The 13,292-nt window shown below is 33.3% G+C and overlaps 1 protein-coding gene across 2 annotated transcripts; it reads right to left on the bottom strand.

Annotated features, from left to right (window-relative positions):
• Positions 1-1,427: 1,427 nt before the first annotated feature.
• LOC110281631 (receptor-like protein EIX2) lies at positions 1,428-12,831 on the bottom strand. Of its 2 annotated transcripts, none has more exons than XM_052262109.1 (2): positions 9,449-12,831; positions 1,428-1,469 (listed from the first exon to the last, which is right to left on the bottom strand). In XM_052262109.1, exon 1 carries the CDS (start codon positions 12,776-12,778, stop codon positions 10,079-10,081), a length of 2,700 nt encoding a protein of 899 aa, XP_052118069.1. In that variant the 5' UTR covers positions 12,779-12,831; the 3' UTR covers positions 1,428-1,469; positions 9,449-10,078. The 2 variants fall into 2 exon arrangements, with proteins under 2 accessions (XP_052118069.1, XP_052118068.1); XM_052262108.1 differs by lacking the exon at positions 1,428-1,469 and adding an exon at positions 7,237-7,397.
• Positions 12,832-13,292: the final 461 nt, after the last annotated feature.

Below are 13,292 nucleotides of genomic sequence, written 5' to 3'. Positions count from 1 at the left end.
ACATATTTAGTTAACATCTAATTGAACATGCTATGTGTCATGTATGCTATTAGTTAACATTTTACATCATCAATCGTTGACAAAAATTATGAGTGGAGTAACTGAAAAATAGATATGATTAATTCGTAATATTCGAAGGACTAATTTGATTGAAAAAAATTTTCAAGAATAAATTTAAAGAATATCTTATCTCTTAAAAATTAAATTGACTATTAATCCAATATTATTATTATTTGTCAAAAGAAAGGACTGAACATTTTGGATGTTTTTTTTTTGTCAAAAAATATTTTGGATATTTTTTTTTGGACTTGATTTTAGACCAGACAACCAACCCGGCCCAAAGCAACAGAAGCTATTAGTTCCCACCCAAACCCATTCCGAAGCTCGCCCCGAAAGTGACCCGCCCTGATACACCTCAGTTTGATCTTCTTCCTCCTTAGCGCAGAGATCTTCACTTCTATGTTTTCTAGAAAATTATGATCTATGTATATACGTACTTAATTTGTTTTTATTTCTCATATCTTCAGTCCATTTGATCAGTAAGAAAATCATGCTCATAAGTCACATCAAAATAAATTAAAAAGTTGAGTCTTGTGGAAGACTTGGAATTATTAATGATTAGTCTTTTAGTGTGTAATAATTTAGACTAATTTATATATTAGCGTGTGAAATTGTGAATCAACTTGATCTTATACAATTAATTTTTATCAAAACTGAGGTGATGCTAATATGATTTAAGTTTGATAATTTTGTTGTGATAAAAACAAATGAGGTGGATGGTCATTATTTAATATGGGCGGCTTACATTTTTAAAAGAGATGAATTTAACAGAGTTAAAAATGTTACTTCCTATATGCATATAAATAGAAGTGTCATATGAAGCAAATGAGACAATTAATAAAAACATTTTCTCTTTCTACGTATAATATAAGGTTTTTCTTTTTTTTTTCTCTCCATATACTACAAATACAATATTAATATATAAATTATCGTTATTATGGTAAGATATATTAATATTGGTAAATATTAATACTAGAGTCTTCTATTTATACTTCTTTATTCTACAATATGTTATCAATACGAGACTCTAATAAAATTTGAGGAAGAGTCCAGGTAACAAATTTTCATTATGTCGAAATTCTCTCATCTTGAATTTAATGCTCTTGATATATCTGAAAACAATTATTTATCTTGGATACTAGATGTTAAAATCCATCTTGATTCAATGGATCTTGGAGATACCATTAAGGCTGAAAATAATATATCCCAGAAGAATAAAGTCAAAATCATGATTTTCCTTCGTCGTCATCTTGACGTATGATTGAAAAATGAATATCTCACATTAAAAGATCCTGCAGATCTATGTAAAGACCTTGAAGAAAGGTACAATCATCAAAAGACGGAGATACTTCCTCAAACCCGATATGATAGAGAAAACTTTCTTGACCTTCAATGCCTCGAATATGCTCCTACATCAGTAGTATCGAGAAAAATGATTTAAAAAATATTCTGAGCTAATTTTTTGCCTTTTTGCTGCTGAACGCAACAATGAGTTGCTCTTAAGAAATTATGAAGCGCCCAGTTGGCGCCGTGGTAAATGACAAGATTTTGGTAATAAAAAAAATTATGGAAGGAAAAGGAATTATGTTCACAAGAAAGGATCTCACCAGAAGTGGGATAAAGAAAGAAACAATGGGCAAAATAAATCAATTGAGAATAAATATTTTTGTTGTGGTGGAAAGGGTCATTGTCGCGTACCTGTTGTACAACAAGACACCTAGTCGATCTTTATCAATCATCTTTGAAAAAAGACGACAAAGAAAAGGAAACAAATTTTGTTTCAAATGATGTTGAAAATTTCACCACTCATTTTGATGTATCTGATTTTTTTGAGGATCCTGAAAGAAATATTGGTTATTTGATCAATGATGGAATGGTTTAATATGTGTGTTTGTTAAGTATTCATGTGAATAAATAATGTAAGAAACTTCTTGTTAAGTTTTATGCATTTGAATTTCAAAATTACCGAATGTGCTAATAATAATAAAATTTTTAGTATATATTATACTTCTTAGAAAAATATTTTCAATCAAAGAAATAATTTTACTGAGCAAACATTTCTACTCATTCTATTATTATTTGTCTTTGAAGAGAATGACAAGGACATATAGTGAAGATGTTTGCCTTGCGGATAGTGCAAGTTCGCACACCATTCTCTAAAGTAATATATATTTTACCCATCTTGTGCCAAAAGAAGAATATGTTAATACTATTATTGACTCGAGCGATGTGATAGAAGGCTCCAGAAGAGCTATAATTTTATTTTCTAAAGGAACAAAATTCATAATAAATAATGCACTATTATCTACCAAGTCTTTGAGGAATTTGTTGAGTTTCAAAGATATTCGGCGAAACGGATATCATATTAAAACAATGAATAAGGGAAATCATGAGTACTTGTATATCACAACCCATGATTCAAATAAAAATATTATAGTAGAAAAGTTATCCTCACTTTTATCTAGGTTGTATTATACTAGAATTAGTGCAATTATTGAATCACATGTCATTGTAAATCAGAAGTTTACTAGCCCAAGTGAATTCATAACTTGGTACAACCGATTGGGTCATCCGGAAACAACCATAATGAGGAGAATTATTAAAAACTCCCATGAACATTCACTAAAGAAGTAAAAGATTCTTAAATCTAGTGAATTTTGTTGTGCTACAAGTTCTCAGAGAAAGCTAATTTTAAGGCCATCACCAATAAAGATTGGATTTAAGTCCCCTGGATTCCTAGAAAGGATTCAAGGCGATATATGTGGACCTATTCATCCACCATGTGGATATTTTTTAGACATTTTATGGTCCTAATAGACGCATCTTCGAGATGGTCACATGTGTGCTTATTGTCTTCTCGCAACCTGACATTTGCGAGATTACTTGCTCAAATTATTCGATTAAAAGCACAATTTTCAGAAAATCCAATCAAAGTAATTCGTCTTGATAATGCTGGTGAATTTACTTCACAAGCCTTTGATGCTTATTGTATGGCTAATGGAATAAGTGTTGAACATCCAGTAGCTCATGTTCACACACAAAATGGGTTAGCAGAATTACTTATTAAACGCCTCCAATTAATTGCTAGACCCTTACTTATGAGAACAAATCTCCCAACCTCGGTTTTAGGGTATGCTATTTTATATACCGCAACACTTATTCGTTTGAGGCCAACGGGTTACCATTAATTCTCTCATATGCAATTAGCTTTTGGCCAGTAGCCAAATGTTTCTCATTTAAGAATATTCGGGTGTGCGATAGATGTTCCCATTGCACCACCTTCTCGCACCAAAATGGGACCCCAAAGAAAATTGGGGATATATGTTGGATATGATTCTTCCTCTATAGTGAGGTATCTTGAGATACAAACTGGAGATGTATTTAAAGCCCGGTTTGCGGATTGTCATTTGGATGAATCAAAATTTCCAACATTAGGGGGAGAGAATAAGCTTCCCGAAAAGAAACTTAATTGGAATGCATCATCTTTAATGCATTTGAATCCTCGATCAGGGCATTGTGAACTAGAAGTTCAAAAGATTATACAAATAGATAGCAAATGAATTGCCTGGTGTATTTTCTGATACAAAAAGGATAACTAAATCCTATATACCGGCTGAAAATGCTCCAATTCGAATTGATGTCTCAGTCGGACAAATTACCACCGAAGCAAATTCATGCCAGAAAGCGTGGCAAGCCGGTCGGTTCCAAAGACAAATATTCTCGAAAAAGAAAAGAGGTAAATACTATTCCTGTTGAAAAAGATATAGTAAAGGCACCTCCAAAATTCTGATATAATTTTAACGCCAGAAGACATTCAAGTACTTGAAAATTGTGAAAATGACGAGATCTCGCTAAATTATGTCTTTACAGGAGAGAAATGGGACCGAAATAAGACAATTGTCATTGAAATGTTTGCATATAATGTGGCATTAAATATCATGCATGAAAGTAAGGATCTTGAGCCAAGATCAGTCGAAGAATGTCGACAAAGAAATGATTGGCCAAGATGGGAAGAAGCCATGAAGGCTGAGTTAGACTCACTTGCAAAACGTGAAGTCTTTGGACCTGTAGTCCGTATACCAGAAGATGTGAAACCTGTGGGATACAGGTGGGTATTTGTGAGAAAACGAAATGAAAAAAATGAAGTTGTGCGCTACAAAGCCCGACTTGTCGCACAAGGTTTTTCACAAAGGCCCAATATAGATTATGAATAAACGTATTCCCCTGTAGTGGATGCGATAACATTGCGTTATTTGATCAGTTTATCCGCATATCGTAAATTACATATGTATTTAATGGATGTGGTAACAGCCTACTTATACGGCTCATTAGATCGTGATATCTATATGAAAGTCCTTGAAGGACTAAAGATATCTAAACCATCCAATGAATATTCACAGGGATTATACTCAGTTAAATGCAAAGATCTTTATATGGTCTAAAGCAATCTGAACGAATGTAGTATAATCGTCTTACTGAGTATCTGGCAAAAAATGATGATACCTGCTCGTGTGTTTTCATAAAGAAATCTACATCTGGATTCATTATAATTGCTATGTACATTGATGATTTAAATATCATTGGAACTCCTGAAGAGATTCCAACAACTATAAAAGCTCTAAAAGAAGAGTTTGAGATGAAAGATCTTAGAAAGACTAAATTTTGTCTCGACTTGCAGATCGAGCATACAAAAAATGGGATCTTCATTCATCAAACAACATACACAGAAAATATCTTGAAGAGATTTTATATGGATAAGTCACATCCATTAAGTACCCCTATGGTCGTAAGATCTTTGGATGTGGAAAAGAATCAATTCCGTCCTAAAGAAGAAAATGAAGATATCCTTGGCCCTGAAGTACCATATCTTAGTGCCATTTGAGCGCTAATGTATCTTGCTAATAATACACGACCTGATATATCATTTACTGTGAATTTACTAGCAAGATATAATTCCTCTCCAACCAAAAGACATTGGAATGGAATCAAACAAATTTTTTGATATCTTCATGGAACGGTTGATATGTGATTGTTTTATCCCTATGAATCAAAGTCACAATTAGTTGGCTATACAGATGCTGGATACTTGTCTGATCCACATAAAAGGAGATCTCAAACAGGATACCTGTTCACATATGGTGGTACAACTATATCATAGAGGTCCACGAAACAGATGATAGCAGCAACTTCTTCTAATCATACTAAAATACTAGCGATTCATGAAGCAAGTCGCGAGTGTTTTTGGCTCAGAAGTTTGATCCAATATATTTTGTCATCATGTGGACTGATTGATCATAAGATAGCTCCAACTATCCTGTTTGAAGATAATACAACATGCATTGCTCAAATTAAAGGTGGATACATTAAAGGTGATAGAACAAAACATATTTCTCCCAAATTCTTCTTCACTCATGATTTTCAAAATTAAGGGACAATTGATATCCAACAGATCCGCTCAAGTGACAATCTGGCAGATTTATTCACAAACTCACTCCCAAAATCCTCCTTTGAAAGATTGGTACATGAGATTGGGATGCACCGATTTTGAGACATTAAATGATGTCGACAAGAGGGAGAGACTGTACTCTTTTTTCCTTGGTCAGATTTTTTTCATTGGGTATTTCTTGACAAGGTTTTTAATGAGGCAGTCCCTATCACAAAAGATATTGTACTCTTTTTCCTTCACTAAAATTTTTTCTCATTGGATTTTTCTTTAGTAAGGTTTTAACGAGGTATAATCCTAAATGGTCATCCAAGGGGGAGTATTGTGATAAGAACAAATGAGGTGGATGACCATCATTTAATATCGGCGGCTCACATTCTCAAAAGAGATGAATTTAATGAGAGTTGAAAATGTTACCTCCTGTATACATATAAATAGGAGTGTGATATGAAGCAAATGAGACAATCAATAAAAATATTTTCTCTCTCTCTACGTATAATATAAGGCTCTTCTTTTCTTTCTCTCTTTATATACTACAAATTCAATATTAATATATAAATTATCGTTATTATGGTAGGATATTAATATTGGTGAATATTAATACTAGAGTCTTCTATTTATACTTCTTTATTCTTTATTCTACAGCAAATGAGATAAGAAATTGAAAAAAGTGTATTTACCCATAAAATACTAACTTAGTTTTTAATAGAATAAATTATATATTGAATAACAAAAGTTGTTATTGGTTTCTCTTCACATTAACTAATATTCAACGACGATGTTCCAATAATGTTACTAAAAAATATTAATCAATATAATAGCTTTTATAATGTCATAAGTCTATATTTTGAAAATTTGAAAATCATATCATAAAATGTAAAGTTTTAACAAGTAACAACGTTGATAATATTATTTTGATTTTAAGAATGAATACGATACCAATAAATAAAATTGTCCCAGATAAATTTTAACAAAGATAAATCTTCATAAGTATTGGTATCAATAAGAAATTGTTCCACTTTAAAGACAAATACTATTTTCTTTTACGAATTTCCTAACTCAGCAGGCCAAGACTAATTCACCTCGTATTGATGCGCTATTTATTGCCGTTAGCTAATGTATTGCTACATACACAAAGCGTAATTCAAACTCCAAATACCTCCTTAAACATACAAATGAGATAATCACTCAACCAACCGAAATTGATTAAGATAAATACTAATTTTTTAAATATTTTTAATTATAAAATATTTATAATAATAATTACAATAAATATTTTTAATTTTTTAATAAAATTTTTATAATATTTTATATATTTTTTCGTGCAGGACACAGGAACATACACTAGTTAATATATAAATTATCGTTATTATGATAGGATATTAATATCGGTGAATATTAATACTAGAGTCTTCTATTTATACTTCTTTATTCTACAACAAATTTTTATCTTAAAAGTGAATATATAGAAACAATTTATTTATACTATTTTTTTGCACATCTTATTTTTATGATACTAAATATCAATTTTTTATTTTTTTATTAATCACTATTAATACCAAAAATAAAAATATAAAAATAATGTTCCAAAAAATATAAAAATTAATTTTTATATAAACCCTTGGCTTAGAAGTTGATTTATTAACATAGCACAATTGTATGTGGTTGTTTGATGAAAGCTAAATTCAAACAAAAATTACTCATAGTTTAGATATTTTATATTATAAGCCAACATTACATAATGAAATTATAAAACAGCATAATAGTAAGTATCCAGAAAAGTGATCTCTACAACCCATAAACTTCAATTACAAACCAAATATCTCAGTGCAAACTCCTATAATCATAGCAATCAATGATGTGTCCATCATCTCAGTCTCAGTGTTGAGCATCTCTGCATAAGAATATAATTTATGATGAGTTTGGAAAACTCTTGTTTAATTTTGATGATGAACAAATATTATTAAAATAATTAATTACAAAATTATTAATTTGATCTTAATTCATATTTGTTTAATTAATAATTTTGTTGTGCAGATTTTATATTGGGCCGAAAAATGAGTTTCTGGCTTAAGCCCAATAACCAGCCTTGTTGCATGTTTTATACTAAGTGGCTGAAATTTTATATTGATGGGTCAAGCTCAATGTTGATTACAACCAAACCCATGGTTAATTTTTGATGAGAGCTTCCTATGCTTGATCTGAAACAAAAGTCATCAGGAAAGCAAATGTTAACCAATTGGGCCAGTTTTAAATTCAATGTTACAAGCCCAAATTTTATTAGTGATGAATGGATCCAAACTTGGTCCGAAACCAAGATAAAATGAAAGCAAAGTGCTTCCAACGGATCTAAGCTGTTAACCATGTGATGGATTTCAAAATCTATTACATTGTTAATTGATGCATGAGAAATATGAGAGAGAAAAATTCAGCTGAATTGATTGATGGCCATCATGACTACACGCCACTCTAAGCTAGGGAAGTAAAATCAACTTTTACCAACAAAGTGGTTTATCACATTGAATTGCTTTTCTTCTAAGTTGTTTATTCTCTTTCATCTCTTTCTTGCTTCTTTCTTCGGTCCTTGTCCAGGAAGCTATGGACGCTATGCTCATCAACCAAGAAAAGGAAGAAGCTGCATGCATCAAGACCATCAAGCTAATGATGGCAAGAAAACATACTAAAATAAAAATGAGCTGTGGCTGAGATATTCACCAAATATGGTTAGATTTGGTGAGGTTATCTTGAGCTTTTCATGCTCAAAAATGGACGTTGAAGATTCGGCCAGCAAGGGAGATTCTTGAAGCATGGCTTGTCTTTGATTCTGCTCAACCACCACAGGGAGTAGCTAGAGTGGCGAAGTGATGGTTGAGGCAGAGATTGAAGCAAATGAAGTCATTATCATCATGAAGCATCAAGGGCCAGAAATCCATCTTGGAGAGCAAGCCAAGGATGGAGAGCTCGGATTGATGAAGGGTGATGATCAAGAAAGGACTAGAGGTAATTGCATGTTGGGTTTTGCATGGTTATCTCTTCTCTCTCTGTGTGGCCGAACCGGTTTCTTGAAGGAAGAAGAAGTTGGCTTGGGTTTTTGGCTTCAAGTGTGGAGGCTTCTCTTTTCTAGAAAAAGGGAGAACAGCCACTGTTTGAAGCAAGGAGTTAGAAGTAAGCAGTGAGAGTGCAAGGCACACAGGATTCTCAGAGCTACCTAAGCTTACAGATTTTCTTCTCCTTCAATGTATTCTGTTTAATATTTTTCTGTTTAATTTTGTCATGTCTTGAGTCTCTTGGAAAAATGCAAACAGTGAGGTTTGTATGAAAAAGCCATAGAGCGGAAAAAGGCAGAGAGTGCAAAATTAAAAGAAAAAGTCATAGATGTCTTAGAGTTCCTTTATTCATCTATGTTGTGTGTCATGATTCTGTGGGAATCCCCTTGTAAGTTGGGTTAGCATTTTACAAGTTGTAATCAGATTGATCATAGTGAAATTCCATCATGTTTGTGATGGAGACTGAATGTAGGCTGTACTGCACTTAGCAGCTAAACCAGGATATGTCTGGGTGTGATCTTCCTTCTCTCTCAACTTCATTTCTGTTTTCTACTACACAGGAGCGAAAACCAGAATTATCTCGTGCCAAATGACGAGACAAAAAGAAAAGTCTCGTGACTAGGAACAAGACAAAACAAACATTCTCGTGTGAAGTGAAGAGCTAAAACAGAAAAGTTTCCAGAATTAGTCTGACAAGTCAGCAAGTGTTATCAAGCAAAAAGGGGGCTAAGATTCAACCCCCCCTTCTCTTAGCCACTGAAACCATCAATTTATTTTTTAGACATTAACTTGGAGCAAAAGAAAACAAAAAATTACAGAGTAAAAGTTATTATTTTCCTGTTATATGTAAGAAAATATTTTTCGATTGATTAGTTTAAAGATAGAAATTACTTTGTACCTTGCAGTCATTGAGTCACTTGTGAAATTTTGCTACATATACTGCCACTGTCACATATATGTAGTCTGCCACTTCATTCAAGAATCTGAGATAAGCAATTCTCCAAGACCTCCAAAACAACAATGGCCCTAAAAGACCCCAGAAGCCAATGAAAAATCCAAAGCCTAAGCTCATGTGTAATGCTTCATAAAAGTCTGAATTATCATCTGCATCATCATGTGTTGTTGGTTCTTCAGGCTTTACTGCTGGCATGTCTCCAGGACAAGTTTTGTTAAGTTGTGTCCCACAAAGATTAGGATTTCCTTCAAAGCTAGATGCATCAAAGGTATCCATGTGTCTTCCAGGTGGGATTCTTCCATAAAGAGAGTTGTTTGACAACTCTAACACGCCTAGATTATCAATCTGGGAAAGACTTGAAGGGATTGTGCCAGATATATGATTTCTTGATAAGTCTAATGATTCCAGTGAAGTTATGTTCCCTATTTCAGAAGGAATTTCTCCACTCAAATTGTTTCTTGAAAGATTCAAAGAAACTAAACCAACCAAGTACACAATCTCATTTGGGATTTCACCAGTAAAATGATTGCTCGAGAGGTCAATGCTATTAAGACGCGACTCTGGATTCTTAAATCAACATTTAACACCTTTCCACATTACTGTTATGTTAAATGTATAAGAAAAATAAAAACCATAAATCTCAATATAAGTACTGTTGTACCAATATATAAGACTTGCGGTTTCAGTTGAGTTGATGCTCTTTTTGGACATTGCAGTGAAATTCTTTAAGCATGTTGGAATTTCATTTGATAAGTTATTTCTGGAAAGATCCAACAGTTGAATTTTCTTCAAGTAACAGAGATGCTTAGAAAGATTTCCAGAGAAACTATTTCCTGACATGCTCAAAACTATCAATTGGTGTAGACTCTCACCGATCCAAGAGGGTATTGGACCTGACAGAAAATTTTCACTGACATCCAACAAAAATAAACTGGTGCAGTTCTTCAAACTAGAAGGTAGTTTGCCAATGAATCCATTGCTTCGTAAGACCAAAGCTTCCAATTTGACAAGGGAGCCCATGGATGGTGGAATCTTCCCTATCAAGTTATTATTACTTAGATCAAGAAACAATAGTGAGCTTAAAGATTTCCAACAATCAGGCAATGAACCCTTCAATTGATTGTTTGATAAATCTAGAGTGCCCAATTTCCTACCAATGTTGTTCTCTTGACACAACAGTGATGATACATTTGAAAATTTGTTTTCAGAGAGAATCAACCATGAAAAATGTAGCAAAAAGGATGGAATGACACCCTCAAATTGATTTGAACTCAAATCTGTAGATCTTCCGTGTTGGGGCCTTAGTGGTAAATTTGGAATAGCTCCTGTAAAATTATTGTGAGACATATTCAAATAAAACTCAGGAAAATGAATCTTATACCAAAACCACTCCGGCACAGAGCCATGAATCCCCGCATTAGAAATATCCAGATAATCTAAGTAATTTTGAGTGTGTAGCCAACTTGGAAAGTTAGGACCCAACTTGCAAGATGCTAGCCTCAAAATTATTAACTGGAAAGGAGGAATCCATCTGGGAACAAACTTTAGAGATAATGAATTGTAAGCCAAAGACAAGTATTTTAATTTGGAAAAGCTTGTGAGATGTGATTCAGTGATTTCACCCTTCAAAGAATTCCCACGTAGGTACATAAGTTCCAACTCATATAACCCGATGCTTTTAGGTATCACACCAGTAATTCGATTGTAGGACAAAGATAGCTCCTGAAATATGTGTCTGTTGCACCATGAAGAATTTTGAATGAATCTTGAAAAGTCCCCACTCAAGTTGTTATATGACAAGTGTAGTGATTGTAGTGTGCAAATGTTTCCAAAGAAATGGGGAATCTCTCCTTGCAGATTGTTATGAGAGAGATCGAGATATTCAAGAGAGTTCACTGCTTTGTCAAAACCTAGTGGAACAGGACCTTTTAATAAGTTGTCACGAAGAGAAAGGGTGTGAAGATTGGCTGTGAAGTTGAAAATCCAGTGGAATATGTTTGATGATGTCAACAGGTTAAAGGAGAGATGAAGGCTAACAATAGAAGATGAAGAATTCACAATGGAAGTAGATGACACCAGAAAACTTGTATCTGTAAGACTGCAATTTGACAAATAAAGCATTTCAAGGTTGGAGCCGAAGTTGAAATTTCCTTGAAACAGTAATGAAGTGAGATTATTATAAGAAAGGTCAAGGCTCACTAGAGAAGGAAAGTTTGGGTAATGAGATTGTGACAAAACAATATCATTAGATGAAAGATAAAGCTCCCGAAGGTTAAAGCTGAGGTTGGACAACAACTGAAATGTGGATGATGTCAACATATTATAAGAGAAATCAAGGATGGTAAGGGGAGTAGTGGAAGAATAGTTAGAATGAATATGAAACAAAAGTTGAACATCATTATCAGAAAGACTACAATCCGACAGCCTCAGCTCTGTTAAGTTTGGAATATGCTTACGAATCATTTGAAGCCACTGGTGAGAGTTGCCAAGACTCATTGAACTGAAGTCAAGAGTATTTAAAAAGGAGAGTTTAGACACCCATTCTACACCTTGAGTTTCAAGATCAAAGTCACCACGGAGCTTGAGAGTGTGCAGCAATGGAAGATCACCACTTTGAAAAGGGATTGCTCCTGAAAGATCACTATTCCCTTGAAGACAGAGATATTGTAGTTGTCCCAAGTGTTTGAGTTGATATGGGATAACTCCATCAAGATCATTGTAGCTGAGATCCAAATACTGTAAATGTGTAAGCTTGCTTAGTTGAGGAGGGATTTCTCCACCAAAATGATTATGACTTATATCAAGGTACTGTAGTTGAGACAAATTCCCTAGTTGATAAGGAATAATACTTTCTACAAAATCAGCTCGTGAGAGATTGAGATATTTTAACTTGGGAAACAAGCCAATATGTTCTGAGATATAACTACCAAGAAAACTATTGTAACTGAGATCTAAATGTTGAAGATATTGCAAGTCAATCAAAGTGGAGATATTGGCTTGACCAGATAAATGATGTGAATATGATCCACGGAGATGAAGGCGGAGTACATGACCTGTTTGGTTGCCGCATGTAATTCCCTGCCATTTGCAACAATCATCGTTGCTCCATGTCGACAGCATGCCCCTATCATCATGAATGCCTTGTTTGAAGCTGAGGAGTGCTTGCCTCTCATTCTCTAAGCATGTAACTTCCCCATGGATTAATCCTGCATCATACAACATAATAAGCACCACTAATAATGCATAATCCCATTTCTGAAAGTAATTGCTCATCGTTTCTAGTTTCTTCCTAATAACAATATAGAGAATTTTGTGTAATGTTCTCTACGCTTGCTCTCTTATTGGAAAACTCCAAGTCCCAATGTTCATATATATAGTGGAATAAAGTGTATGTATTGGAAATATAATAACATTGGTCCTTGTCATCTATTATATTATTACTACTATAAGAAAATTAAACATCAATTGAAAATTACTACCTGTCTTCATCTTTAGGTAACTTCACGCTCTAAGAAAATGTAAACTGCCTTTGAAAGATGACTTTAGACTTTAGACTTTATATAATGATGATAACATGACTTTATAATATGTCTGTGTGATTCATTTATATTTCGATCTTTTATGTTTTTGCTCTAAATTATTTATGTCAATATTTTCCCAAATAATTTTTCTATATTACCATTTTTTGATGTTGCATTCTCGCTCTTAATCATTTTCTCTTTTCTACTATTGTATCTTTCAGTTTCCACACATTCTCTTTGTGTAAGTACATATATACATGAAACAA

This window comes from Arachis duranensis, chromosome 5, assembly GCF_000817695.3.
Source record: "Arachis duranensis cultivar V14167 chromosome 5, aradu.V14167.gnm2.J7QH, whole genome shotgun sequence".
NCBI classification, from domain to species: domain Eukaryota; kingdom Viridiplantae; phylum Streptophyta; class Magnoliopsida; order Fabales; family Fabaceae; genus Arachis; species Arachis duranensis.
The sequence above is the reverse complement of the archived record's forward strand: the minus strand, read 5'-3'. Positions and strand labels throughout refer to the sequence as shown.